Source organism: Wasmannia auropunctata, unplaced genomic scaffold, assembly GCF_000956235.1.
Source record: "Wasmannia auropunctata unplaced genomic scaffold, wasmannia.A_1.0 LD336000.1, whole genome shotgun sequence".
Lineage (NCBI taxonomy): Eukaryota > Metazoa > Arthropoda > Insecta > Hymenoptera > Formicidae > Wasmannia > Wasmannia auropunctata.
In genome coordinates, this window is record NW_012026890.1 from 3,637,654 (window position 1) to 3,651,875 (window position 14,222).

A 14,222-nucleotide genomic window follows, 5' to 3' on the forward strand; every position below is an offset into this window, starting at 1 on the left:
GAGTCTAATCGGGCATTCACTTTGCTTGTAGATCTCCTGGATACGTAAGAGGGATTTGCATATCCTGACGTCATCGACCCTCGCTTACACGGGGGACGCAAGATTTTCCGTTAAGCACCCCGAATCATCCGACGAATGGACGCTGAGGATCGAGTACATCCAACCACGGGACGCCGGGATTTATGAATGCCAGGTTAACACCGAGCCCAAAATGAACTTAGCCTTCCTGTTAAAAGTCGAAGGTAAAATCAAGGTCGTAAAGTCTTTAGAAAGTCGTCAGATAACCCTTTCATGGATCTCGCTTCATTTAGTAAAAGTGTGCACATAAAATTCCAAACAAGATTTATCACGAGGCAAGAGAAAAAAAAGAGAGGAAAAAAAGAAAGGAAAGCTCATTTATATTTAAAAATATATCAATGTACTAAACATAGATTTTTTTTAATTTTTATTCTGACGTTATGCAATACGTACAATATATATTATACATACTTCATAAGTCAGAATAAATATTTCATTGTAATTTATTGCTGCAATTAAATTCATAATTCTTGCGAGTTACCTTTTTTTTTTCATTTATTTCAATTAAAACGCAAGCGATACACTGTGAAAGGGTTAAGCTCCCATAATAATCTCTATACCGTTGTAAATATATTTTGCGTAATTTTACGATAGGTGAAAGAATATCTGAACGCTTTCATAAGTGTCTATCACCTGATTGATCAGGAATGACACTGCTGGATAACTCGAATACGCACCAGCATGACCAAAATATGATTAATGCTTTCGCTTGCATGTATGTCACACGAGGAACATCCTAAAGAACCGATTAGCTTTGTTGCATCTACTTCTCTGATCGAGTAATCGCATAACATTAATTTAATTACCAAACGCACATTATCGATTTCGTCTTTCAATAAAGCACCTATATATGTGTATATATGTTTATATACAATCGCTTAATACAAATAAAATACTAATATAAATGCAAATACTAAAAAGAATATCTTGACAATTAAAAATTCCCTAACAAAAGGATTCATTTCGATATGTTTTCCGGGTATAAGATAAATTACTGGATCCATTGTATAAATATTAATATTTAAATATTCGAAAGATATTAAAAAATAATATTTCATTTTATTTTACTCGTTAATTAATCTGATTTCGATTATTCGCTTATCGCTTAAATCATTGATCCGAGAGAGATTTTAAATAGAAATTTATTGAAATTGTTACATGTTAATCTTGAACACTACTATGGTAGGTAAAAAACACTTTAAAAATGTTGGATTAAAAATGTTAGAGTCTCCACACAATCTCAACTTACATGCATAGAAACGGACGACAGAAAGAAACGTAGAAGCGATGTTGGGAAAAAACAATATTCTTTGTACTCGATATCTCGCAGGCATACGTGATCCATTATATACCGATAGTGCTCTCAACATTAGTTTCAATTTCCAACCCCCGAAACGATAGATCTTGACGAAATCGATTAACTCGATATCTTTTCTGTCCTCCCATTCCAGAAAGTGCCCCTGTCCCTGCCATCACCACACCAAACGCCATTCACCGGACGTTCAACTCAGGTTAGACTCACGCAGAGAGCAGACTCCTTTTCCAAGCTACTGAATTTGCTAGCTGCTAGAAGTGTTATTTGCAATTTAGTTACATGCCGTAACGGTGGTGCATGAATGTTTTTTTGCGTATTTATGGCCGAGCCGCCACCGATGGGTTTCCGTTCGCCAAGTGAGTTGAGGTCGTAGCATGAACAAGGCTGAAACACGGGGGTTCGGCGCTCTTCATTTAGGCGCCGCCGTTACGCCCGGGACTGTCGGACAAATATTCTCCTTTTTTTTTGCACAGATACAGCTGACGCTAACGCGTGCTAATTTTCCGCCGTAATATTGCGAGTCGTAAATACACCATGCGTTAAATGTTCGGTGGAAAACCGCGCGCGCAAAACCTTTTTTGAAATGTCGGGAACCCGATGCGAGCTGGTAATGAGAATATCTCCCGTGCGATATTCGTACGGCCTCGACTTATTTACGCTTGTAGATCTCGATTGTTAGCGATAGTTTGTTTCGGCGTAAAACTTTTTACCCGCTCTATAAATTGGAAAAGAAGAAACGTTTGAATTCATGTTCAGGTTGGCCTTTCGTGATTCTGCATGGTACTTTTTGCATGTTTTCACTTATATAATCTTTATAAGATAACTGCAGCGATGATTTGAGTAATGAGTAAGTACTGAACTGTTAACATAAAGATGTTTTTTTTATCGTGCGAAAATTATTGTTAATAATAACAAATTCTATTGTATTTGATTATTTCTTTGTATTCTTTTCTTCTTTATAATACGTAAAATATTTTTTCTGTTTTCAAACGCCTACACACAAGTACTTTCACGAATTATTTCTATTTCAATTTTTATTTCAATTTATTATTGCATAAAAGTCACAAAAAGATCCTTTATTTTTGTTTATAAATTATAAACGTAAGGTTGGAATCATCAAATAATTATTCAAAATATTAAATTTAAAATCATCGACTGTATAATTAACAATTATTAGACAAGAAGTTTAACACGCGAAAACTCGTTTATTGGTTTATTTAATCGGCAATATTTTTAAACTCTTGTGAAGTGGATAATTTTTATATATTCTGGCTTTAGGCTGAATCGATAATATCGAACAAATAATATTCATTAATAACTAATACTAACGGAAGATTTATCTAAACGTGACGTAATTTTAATTAAATTATGTTGATGTTAATATAAGTCATTTTCTTTTTGTTATTATGTATATGATGCAAAACATGTAAATTATGCAAATAGCAAATACGTGTTTATTACATCCCCAGTTGTTTTTCAAAAGTTGAAAAATGGCGAATATGATTAAAAAATTAATGATAAAAAACTGGTAATATAATTGAAATATTTCTGAGATATATAATATTGCATTATAAAAATTCACAATATTTTTCACGTATAGAAATATAAATACAAGGAATAGAAAGAGATGTTTTGACAAGCTAATTCTATTACAGTAAAAACAGCGATCATATTAATAGTATTATCAGCCTCAAATAATTAAGCTTTAAAAATCGTTTTTCAATTTCTTAAAATCTTACATAAGTGAAACGATCAGAAAGATACCTTACTTTCTGTAAGACTTTAGGTCGTGCAAATAAATAAATTCGGTATTAATTAAGGGTACAATTTGATGTTTCCAGACCGATCGCAGCCCGTCATTTTAATTACGTGTAGATAGATATGGATGCGGGATATTTAAGCGTATGGTTTTTAACGTGTGTTACAGCCGCTCAGGCGACGATCCTGGGGCCGGAAGACGTCTACGTGAAGAAGGGTAGCACGATAAGCCTCACGTGCGAAGTAAATGTGCGAAGTACACCTCCCAGTAGCGTTACCTGGTATCAAGGAGGGGCCGTGCTGGATTTCGACAGTCCCAGGTACAAATCGCGACGCAGAATCGAGAGTTCTCTCCTTGTTCTTCCCCTCCTCTTTTTTTTCCCTCACGTACACACACGCGCCTGCTAAACACGTCTCCATTCGATCGCGGATGTTACTGCTGCTATCGCATAAACGACGTAGATCCCGACGATGTTTCGCAAGTTTTCCCCCGTCTCGGCAAACGAGGAGGGAGGCTTCGGCCGGGTTTTTCGGGTCGCTACTTTGCGGTATCGCCGATCGGGCGGAAAGCACCCCGCCTTTAATCTTTTCGTCAGCCCCGTCAACTCGGGAAGGGATCATCAAGAGTCGAAAAAGCAAACGACCCTTGATCCGGCAATTTTGTCTGGGATTAGTTCAGATAACGTTTCGTAGGAAAAAATGTGAAAGTAGTTTATTTTCTCTCTCTCTCTCTCTTTCTCTCCCTCTCTGCAGAGCGAAATATGTCACTTACAATGGCCAAAGAGGGTAATATACGACGTTACATGTTTCAAATGTCACGATATTTTCGCAATTGTCGCGTTTTTTTAGCGTACGCCGTACATCAATTTTGTAGAAGATATCTGATGCGAATAAGCTTTTATTTACACATTTATTTGCGCACGTTTGTCAACGTAACATTTGACAATATACGCGATACGAACGCGAACCCGCGTTATCGTTTATGTACCACACGCGATTGCGCTTTTTTCCGACGTTTCGTTCTGTAAGCTGCGCCTCCCTCCCCCGTCCCTGCAGAGAGAACTAATGACAAAGTAGCAATGTGTGTGACGAGAACGGCGCCAAAGTATCTGCGATAATTCAGTGTACACCGCAGGGGCGGCATTTCCCTGGAGACGGAGAAAACGGATACTGGGACGACGAGCAGACTACTGGTGACACAGGCCAGATTGACCGACAGCGGAAATTACACCTGCGTCCCCAGCAACGCGAATCCAGCGAGCGTAATGGTCCACGTGCTGAATGGTAAGCGAATTTCTATTTTTTTTTCTTCCATTAATTTTTTTATTTTTTTATTTTTTACGACGCTGACTTATCCGGCGGCCCATCATTCCTCGTCTCTCTCTCTCGCGACGTACCTACCCGGCACACCCCGGATATTCGGATACTCGGAGCTGCTCTAATGACATATCGCGATGGAAACGTCTGAATGTCCGCGGTTGAAATTTTCAGATAACCCAGCGAGGGACGCGCTGGATATCCTCCATATATTACGAGCCATTATCCACCAAGCCGGTTCCCACGTGACGCGATAATTTGCTAAAATTTTCCACTAATACGGACAATTATACGCGACGAGAGTTTTTATTATTATAAATGTTACAAATGTAATAGTTATTTATACTTGGATAGCTGATCGTATCTTATCAAACGTTATTCCTCCCTATGCTTTTACAAAGGCGACAAGCTAAAGTGAGATACGATACGAATTACATCGCGCCGACACTATATATATTATAACAGCAAGACGTTTAAATTAGAAGTTTATTGCTTCGGAGATCAATTAATTTCTATTCACGCAAACACGACATGCCGCATACAAGCCTGACTCTCATTCGATAAACAAAGTCAGAGGCAAGTTCTCGACAGTTTACGCGCTCCACGTTACAATGTAATTCGCTTATGAACTAACCGAATAACGAGAATACCAAACTGCAATATTTTATCCGCCATATTACCTTAATATTATTGAACAAGGCCGGCAATATCTTCTTCATTGCTGCAGAAGCATTGCGAAGTTATTACGGGAAGGGGTGAGGGGGGTGGTAAAGTCGAGGATGGAGCTAATGAACTTTTTTATTTATTCACATAAATTACGCGCGGTGTTCCTCGCCGCCATGTAACTCGATATACCATATCGACTCAGTACGGTCGGAATTTTTCTCTCCTTCATATCTCCTTTTCTTTTTTTCTTTCACGTCGAGGAAGCACGCGCGAGTTGAATCGAGCTGCTGCGTCATGTGCACGCCCTTCGATAAACGTCGCGTGCACATGCACATTCAAGAGCCATTGCATGCGGAAAAATCTCCAAGCACCCGGCGTATATAAACATTTCCATGTCGGCATTCTTGTAATACCGCATTTTCATGTCCACCACATCACGCGATTCGATCAGAGTTCACGGTTAACCGCTTGTTTTCGATTAGAGCGCAATCGGATTTGCATGATATTCATTTTGGAGGAAAAATTCCCGGTGTCTCTCTCTCTCTCTCTCTCTCTCACTCCAGTTTTATTCAATTGAAAATGCAATTATGCATTAACTTGCGTATTTTATTAAATCCGACGTATTGATTTCATCTTGACGTAAATAACAATATTGAATATATAAAAATAGTTAAAAGCTCGACGCATTATTAATACGTAATTATTAAATTCACTTCAATATAATTTTTATTTTATCATATTTTTCACCTATTTTTCTCTTGAATAGAATGAAAAATAATATAAATATCTACGTACCTGTTTTTTTATAGATGTATGTACATTAATTAACATTTATACATTTAGTTGAATATTATGTACTTTTAAACATGTTAATCTTTTGTTTTTAGCATCCGAAAAGTTTGATTATTATGAGATAGTTCTGCTCGGTTCTGCTTGACAGGTTCGGCGTGGTATATCCCTATAGCTGTTTTGTAGTAGCGGAATTTAGAAATTTAAAATGTCATCCCTTTTCATTTCGCGCGATCCTTCCGAGGAAATTTGCTTTCAATAGGAAGCTTTCCAGGATAGCAAAATTTTCCAGCGGAATTGTGTTGGCGCGCGCGACCGACAAATTTCACATCTCAATAAGCGCTCACATATTCACAACGCAAGTTCGGCGACAGGAAGTCAGCGAGCTCCTGAAGTGTGACATTCGAAAGGGACGGCATGCGTTCATTCATCAAGTATCGAAATCCCCCGTCATAAAGTTTGACAGGCTCGTATATTGGAGTCGCAGCAAGTACTCGGCGCCGCGCACGCATACTCTCGCTTTTGATCTATTGTCAGCCGGCAGTGCTCGCGATAACACATGTAATATCTTGTTCGGCAAGTTCACCAATCCAAGCTGTCAATCATCACGAGCTTCCAGCCCCGGCACGCGTCTCGCAGAACTCGTCCTGCAGCTGTTCGAGATCAACATCTTTTGCACTTCTTTTGCTGTAATCAAAGTCGAGATTTTTAAATATTTAATAAGTATAGATTTCAATAAAACTGGGTATAAATAAGACTTTTCAATTAAAAATGAAATCTACGCGTACAGATATACGAAATGGTCTCTAATTAATATCCAAGTTTATGCAGTGTCATTTTTTTATATCGAATTAATTTCAGAATTGATTTTTTCTTAACAGAACAATTTTAAAACTTTTATATTTAATATAATGTACAACAAAATTTTATCTTCCATTAAAAAATTCAACGAAACTTTGCTGGTATGGAATTTTAAAATTAAAATATTCTAAAAAAAGAAAATAGCACTCTATAATACAGCGATTACCGAAACGATTATGATTATGTACGATGTAAAAATTTACGATGTAAAAATTGCGTCGTTTTAGTCGATTATATAGTCCATTATATTCGAAAGGCACTACATCATCATCATTTTATCTGTATGACGTGATCTACTCAATATTCAGTGAAAAAAAAAATAGACCGCATCGATATGCCGCAACTTTCGTTTCGCTTCATTTCGACACCGATGCTGCATGCGTCCTGGCCCACCAACGCAATAAATTTACAATACCGCTGGTCTCTCTTCAATCCCTGATTAAATTAATGTTTTCGAATTCATAGCATCCCACGTCGGCAGCTACAAAAATCAACAAAACCCTCCGGCAACCGAGCGGGCAACACAGACCGCCCGCCGCGTACACCGCGCGCGTTTGCACGGCAATCGAATTGCAGAACTTAACAAGCTTTCTTCGAGGTTTCCACGGTTTCCACGCAGCCACGGCGTTGTCGGCCCCCTCCCCTCTCCCCCTCCCTTCCTCCTATTTGCCCCGCACGTCCGCCGGTGCGCTTTCCACCCTTCGAACCATCGAGACATCGATCGCGCCCACTTTCGTCCGGAAACGCCCGGCGAACGCGCGTCTCGCTCGCGCGGAGCGAGCCGCTTCCGCTGCCGGATGAAAATTAATGCGGTACAGTTCGTCTGCATAATTAATTTATAGGGCGCACCCGGTCGCCGCGGCCGGCGCATTGGCCATCGACGTTATTTCAAACACAGCTGATTACTCTGCAAAATTGACCGCAAATTTCAATTATTTCCCGATAAACCCGTATGCGACCCGGGGGCTATCCGTTTTGGCACGTACTATCTGCGCATTAACGCAATTACGCACGTCGGCCGCCATGCTCGCCCGCCCGCCCGACATTTCGGGGCTCGGGTGTCATTTTTTTTTGATAACCGGACCAGGTAAACGCGGCGTAACGGTAAACTCCGGCCGATGAGATTTTCAATTTGCTCGTAAATTGCCGCCCCTTTGCCGAAGGGACCGGTTACCGCGTCGTGGAACCGCCGTTATGTCATATACCGCCGCCCAGACCTGTGATTATCTTTATTGCCGCCGAATGTTACATGCAACGCGACGATACCGCGCGCGTACCGTGTCGACACGGAACGCGAAATTGTTGTTTCCCGCTCGAATGTGCCGCTCGCCCGTAGCTGCTGTTATTGCCGAACAAAACGATATTTCACCCGCGGTTCGTGCCTGCACGGCACGCGTTTTACCCTTTGGTAAAAGCGCACCTTACGTACGTTAAGCGCGTTATTCCTTTCTGTCATGACGTGAAACTTTATAGTAACATGTGAAAATTGCACGGACCATTTTATAAATTTCTCGCGAACATACCGTGCGATGACGTAAATGACGTTACTGAAAGATATAGAAAATCGTATTTCTATTTATATTGTATCGAAAATCATCAATTTAAGAATTGCTGAAGAAAACGAAATTTACGAAGAATTTAATCAAAGTTAATACTGTTATATTATTGAAAAATTTTTCAACAATTTAAATAAAAAAAAAACATAAAAATAACATTATATTATCATTAATGCATTGAAAATATTATACGTATATTTTCTACGTGTATTATATTACATAAAGTACATTATTTTCATAGTTTCTCTTTGTATTTTAATTTAAATTAATGAAACAGTTTTCTTATTATTGCATATTTTAATATCTGAGTTTTTCTAATAATTTTTAGAATTTGGTATAAAATTTATGAAAATTAAAAATTTGTATTCCTTAAATTGAACGCATTAATGTTTCTAAAAAATCTTCCTAATACGTGTTGTTATTACATTGTTTGTAATTGAATATCAATGCGCATTGAGTTTTAGTTTTCGAACAAAAATGGAGTTTACTATAATGCATTTTATTTTCCCAATTATTTCCTCTATATAGGATTCAATTACCGGGAGAGGGAGATTGTCGTTAGGCTGGAAAGTTCCTGCTTAGCGTTTAACGCGTTATACGAACGATTAACCTACATTGTGAATCTAATTAGGGCTGCACAATTAAATTCCTGCGTTATGTAGCTACTCGAGATAATATTCAATGCGAAGAGACTGTGACGTGGTTTATAGAATTAACGATATGAAACAATGAGAATTTGCTTCAACTCCGGCGTACAATTTTCTATATATATTACTTCTAACAACTATCAAATTGTATAATAATCTGACTAATTTTGCTAATCGCGCAAAGATGGATATGTACATTAGAAAATTACTATGTGAAGATATTCTAGATTAATATTTCATTTTGTTATCTTTTTAAAGTAATTTCTTCTATTTTGACCACGTATATGTGAAGAAGGATGATGTAAATTTAATAAAAGTACAATTCTCTATTATTTTTGAAAAATAATTATATTATTTTAGAAAAAATCGACACATTTACGATTTATTTTCAATAATACAGTTTCTGTAAACGTTTGAAAATTTAAAGAGATTTAATTGATAAAGGTTTATTTTAACAATTTGCTTATTAAACAATGAGAAATACGTCATTTTGAGAATCTAATATACATATATGATTTTTCATTGAATATTATTCTTCAAGATATTCAGTTATATTTTATATTTAAATATATATTATAAGTTATACATTAAAATAACTTTCTTTACATATATTTAAAAATTATATAATGTTATATTAATAAGACACAACAAATATATGTATAAAATACCTAGGATGAAGAACAACGTGAATTGTTCAACAACGTCATTAATGTTAGAAACGGAACTGTGGACGGAGTAACTAAAGTCGAGTTGTACTATTTCTGTTGCAGGTGAACATCCGGCGGCGATGCAGCACGGCGGCAGCTGCGGCATGGCCCCGACCATTCTACTCGCCAGCATCACTCTCATAATCGCGAACCTGTTAAGGTGAGCAGCCGCGTCGTGAATCGCGCATCTTAAAAGGAAAAAAGAAAGAAAGTCAAAACGTGTCGACGGTCGGGAGAGACAACGTCCAAAGTGAAACGCGCGCGCGACGATCGACGCGACGACGCGACGGTCGCGGAATGGTGCACGCTCGGAAAAATCGCCCGGCCGACCGCGATAGATCGCTTTAGCTCACGCCTCGCTGTCACACGCTGCGCGTGTATCCGTATTCCGTCGGAGTGCTCGGAAGCGACGACAAGAGAATCACAGTGCGGACCGAAGTGCAGTGGACCAAAGCTCTGTGAAGGACGCGGTGACGTGGCGGATGATCTTTAGCACGTACGTTTTTAACACGAAAATCTTTCACAGACTCTCCATTCTTTTGTACGAAATCGTGTTAAATACATCGCGCGCGACAACAACAAAAAAAACGTGCCGAATTATTCTCAACGCTCCCCGATGGGACGGTATGGTTGAGCGTTCGCCAAAGGGATAGACTCCCTTGCACTTGTGCTTTTTGTATAATTAAATCGGCATGTTTAAGCCGTGCCTCAACGAATATACGCGTGGACTCTCTCTCTAGTGACGAAAAGGAAACTGCTCATCTCGTGATTTCGTCGCGAGAACTCTGTTAGAATTTGTATTTTAATTAATTCAATAATGGCCTCGTAGAGTAACTTCTACGTAACGTCGACCGATAGGAACGACGCCGTGTGCTTGGCAGGTGAGATCGGGTCGATCGCATGATCTGTTACGATTGCCCAACGCTTTCGAATCGAGTATCGATGGCTGGATCCGTTCGATGGCTACGAAATAATTATTACACGAATCGAAATTTATAATCTAACGATTATCAACTAGTTGCGTAACAATTATCAGATAATTAAGGCTCTTGTACATAAGATGAATAATCGAGCATGTAGGATTTGCCGTGACCTTGTACAGTACAATGCACGTGCGAGAATTGTTTGCCGCGTAATATCGTTAATTGTTTCTCGTCGTTCGATCTGGGCAGCTACTGTATATAGCTTGTATCATCGGTTATGATACAATGGTATGGTATACATGCAATCGTAAATCTGCGAAAATTCTAACTGAACCTTGTGCTTCGCGGGCGCAATTCAGCATCTCGAACGTGCCAGATATTTTTCGTATTTCTTGAGTTATATACATATATATTATACGTATGTAATAACTTTGCCCAGATTTGACTTGTTCGGTTAAACGTGTAATATTTATTAATGAGAATTGCGTTGGTTAGGGATTGATTGCTAGAGTGAGAATAATGCGGTGGTATTGTTTCTCAAAAAAGACTGTGAGAATATCTTATGATAAAAATCATTTGAATTAAATTCTAATTCTAGATAAAATCTAAATTTAACTTATTACAATATTTACATTTATTGTGTTAATATCATGACGATTTAGTATTTAAGAAAATCGCAATTTAATTGTTTATCAAATTGCATTGTTCATCAAACATTGCAGTCTTTTAATACGCGACAGAATTGTTCAAAGAGTTGAAAATTTATATAAGGAAATTCTTCGTTCGTGATGATAAAGTAAAATTTTAATTGAGCATTGTTATAAATGTAAGAAGCTTTTCTTGGATTTATGCTCCAAACTGGTATTTAATGTTTTCAAATTTGTAAAAGTCTTTCTTTAAAGAGTACATCCGAAATATTAAAATATAATTTTGAGGAAAGTTTTTAACTTATACAAAAGAAAAGGTTATTGTATGGAAATGAAATCAATGTTTAAAACGTCTCGTTTCGAAGCAATTAATTTTCGAATAAATCGAATGATTGTGAACTAATTGTTGGAGACATAAAGGGAAACTGTCGCGAAGAAATCAATTCTTTTTTAATCAATTCAATTTTATGAAAGAATTTTAGAAAAATTTCTATATGTTAATACAAGTATTTTTAAATAAAAATATAATTGTTTTCAATATCAGGAGAGAGTATTTACAGAAAACAAAGTTATACCAGCAAAGAATGAAAAGGCAACCAGAACTAATCACTTTAGTAATGATATTAGATAGGTTTGGCCTCGATATGTTTCTGTTTGTTTATTGTAAACAGGATTTTTTAAACTAAATGATTCGTTACATCGTCTTTGCTTTGGTTCGATAATCAAAATGCAATTTGTCAAAAGTAATGTTCCTCTTTCAAACTTGTATATCACGTCATTTTCAATTCATTCAAAGATTTTGCTATGAGAATATTAAAGTGACTTTCTCGAAAATCAAAACGCGTCAAAATTAATTCACCGATTAATCAAAATTTAATCAAATAAACATCAACGATCACGGATAATGGACATTATGTTAAAATGTATTATAAAGCTCGTGTATAGATAAGTGAATATATAAAAAGATAATACGTAAATATATATTTAAAATAGGTCAATGATAAGCGTTTGTTATGTATCATGATAATAGTGCGGAAAGTATAATTTGAAAGATTGAAATGTATAAATGAAATAAAGGTTCCTTTGCAGAACTGATAAAAAGTCGCCTTTTGCTATGAAAATTCATTTCTCTATAAAATATTGATGAATTGTCATCAATTATCACGCGATTATCATACATTATTATAAAATTATTCAATTATTCATTGGCTGCGATCCATTTAATGTTGCAAATGCTTTGAAGCGTCGATTTCTTTTTTCTGATTGGTCAATCGAATCGCTTCAAAGCATTTGTAGTGCTAAGACCGCAGGTCATAAAAGATTACAAAATCTTTTTCAGATTTCATATGTACAGTACTTAGTTATTTCTTTTGTAACTAAGAATAATGAAAATAAAATTTTTTTGGGGAAAATAATACGGTGACTTACTTAATTTTGCAAGTGAATCAAATAAGTAATTCTGTACATAACAGGCATATAGTTTCGCTATTAAAATTTTATTTTATTCATTAACGTTAAATTAATAATGGTCTTCCGACATTAATGCCAGATTCGATATTTCCATCAAATTCTACGAAGGATAAATGCTTAAATTATTCGTCTTCCTGTGCATTTGATTAAATCGATCCAATCTTGATTATCTAGCTAAAATAGCCGAGTATTTTTAAATTACTTTTTAGATTAATTTCTTTCAATCCAAGCCGCTTTTTTCCAAGAAGAAAAAAATATGAGAAGTAAAACAAAATCCTAGATATGATCATTAAGTGATTTAACGCACGTAATATAGAATATACATAGCAGTAAATCATTAGATAGTAGGTTTATTACGACATATTATATAATATGATTAAAGAATATATCATAATGATTAAAATGTTAAGATACGATTCGTCTTAGAGCCCATAGATTTTTTATAACATTGTAGCTCGGAAAACACAAATTAGGATCTACCTGCTGTTGAAGATCGTGAAGCATTTCTAGATTTTCACTTAGAATCGGAGGTCTAATATCGCGCGCGCACGAAGTGCTATCAATTTGTATATAATTTTTCACGCGTTATGATTTATATTGATATATTAAATAAATCGAGTTATACAATATATTCCGGACAAAAACTGCTGCGAATCAATGATGCAGAAAGAGAGAGAGAGGCTGACGTAATTACATAAAAAGTGATCAAAGTGCAAAATGAAAAAATGTTTGAGATTGAGAAATCACTTCTATCGAACTACTGGTGTGTGCCGAATCAAAATATTTAATCAAATTCAATTCGATAAAAAAAAAGTTCGTATTTGCGATGCACCGCGTTTTGGCGGTTTTCAATACCGATTCCACCGTGATTTTTTTCATAGCGCGAACCGTGGCTCAATTATAAGGTTTAAAAAATACATTCCTGTGCATGATGGATGATCAAACAGAAAAATATCGAGAGAGGTATACCTATTTGTGAACTAGATAATCAAATATCCGCGATTCGCATACTTACGGAAATGTTGCACATTACATTAGGTAAGGAGACTAGACTGCATTGTACATAAAATTCATAATCGATTATGTATCATGTTATAAGGGAACTTAAGCATGAATCAAAAAGACAGGATTAAAAGCGAAGAAAAGCGATATAGAATACTATATTGTAAAAAATATTCATCGACGTGAATACTGTTTCAATAAATGTAATGATGATATAAAAAAAAACACATAGACTTTTACTTCGCTCTTCCTGTTCGATCAAGTTTTCGTCAAGCGAGCGCGTATCCATTTTTCTTTACACAACGTGAGCAAGCCTTATACCTATATTTAAGGCTTCCACGGGTATTTTCTTCAGAAAAACTACACAGTTTGCAAGTTATCTTGAAACATCGTTGAAATTTAATCGTGAGATGTAACCGTTTAACGATACGTCATAGAGATAATCCGCAAATCGCATAGTTTTTCTGAAAACATACATTTGCAATA

General features: G+C 36.5%; 1 protein-coding gene across 6 annotated transcripts in view; it reads left to right on the forward strand.

Moving 5' to 3' along the window:
- The window catches only part of LOC105453387 (basement membrane-specific heparan sulfate proteoglycan core protein-like), a 189,522-nt gene extending 175,561 nt beyond the window's left edge, over window positions 1-13,961 (forward strand). For 3 of the 6 annotated variants that reach the window (XM_011695301.1, XM_011695302.1, XM_011695303.1), the window contains 5 exons: window positions 32-242; window positions 1,530-1,589; window positions 3,321-3,471; window positions 4,275-4,435; window positions 9,758-13,961. In XM_011695301.1, coding sequence (XP_011693603.1) covers window positions 32-242; window positions 1,530-1,589; window positions 3,321-3,471; window positions 4,275-4,435; window positions 9,758-9,858 — 684 coding nt within the window. In that variant the 3' untranslated portion in view covers window positions 9,859-13,961. The remainder of the gene's footprint in view (window positions 1-31; window positions 243-1,529; window positions 1,590-3,320; window positions 3,472-4,274; window positions 4,436-9,757) is intronic. The other 3 variants (XM_011695304.1, XM_011695305.1, XM_011695307.1) reach the window with 3 other exon arrangements.
- The last annotated feature ends 261 nt before the right edge of the window (window positions 13,962-14,222 follow it).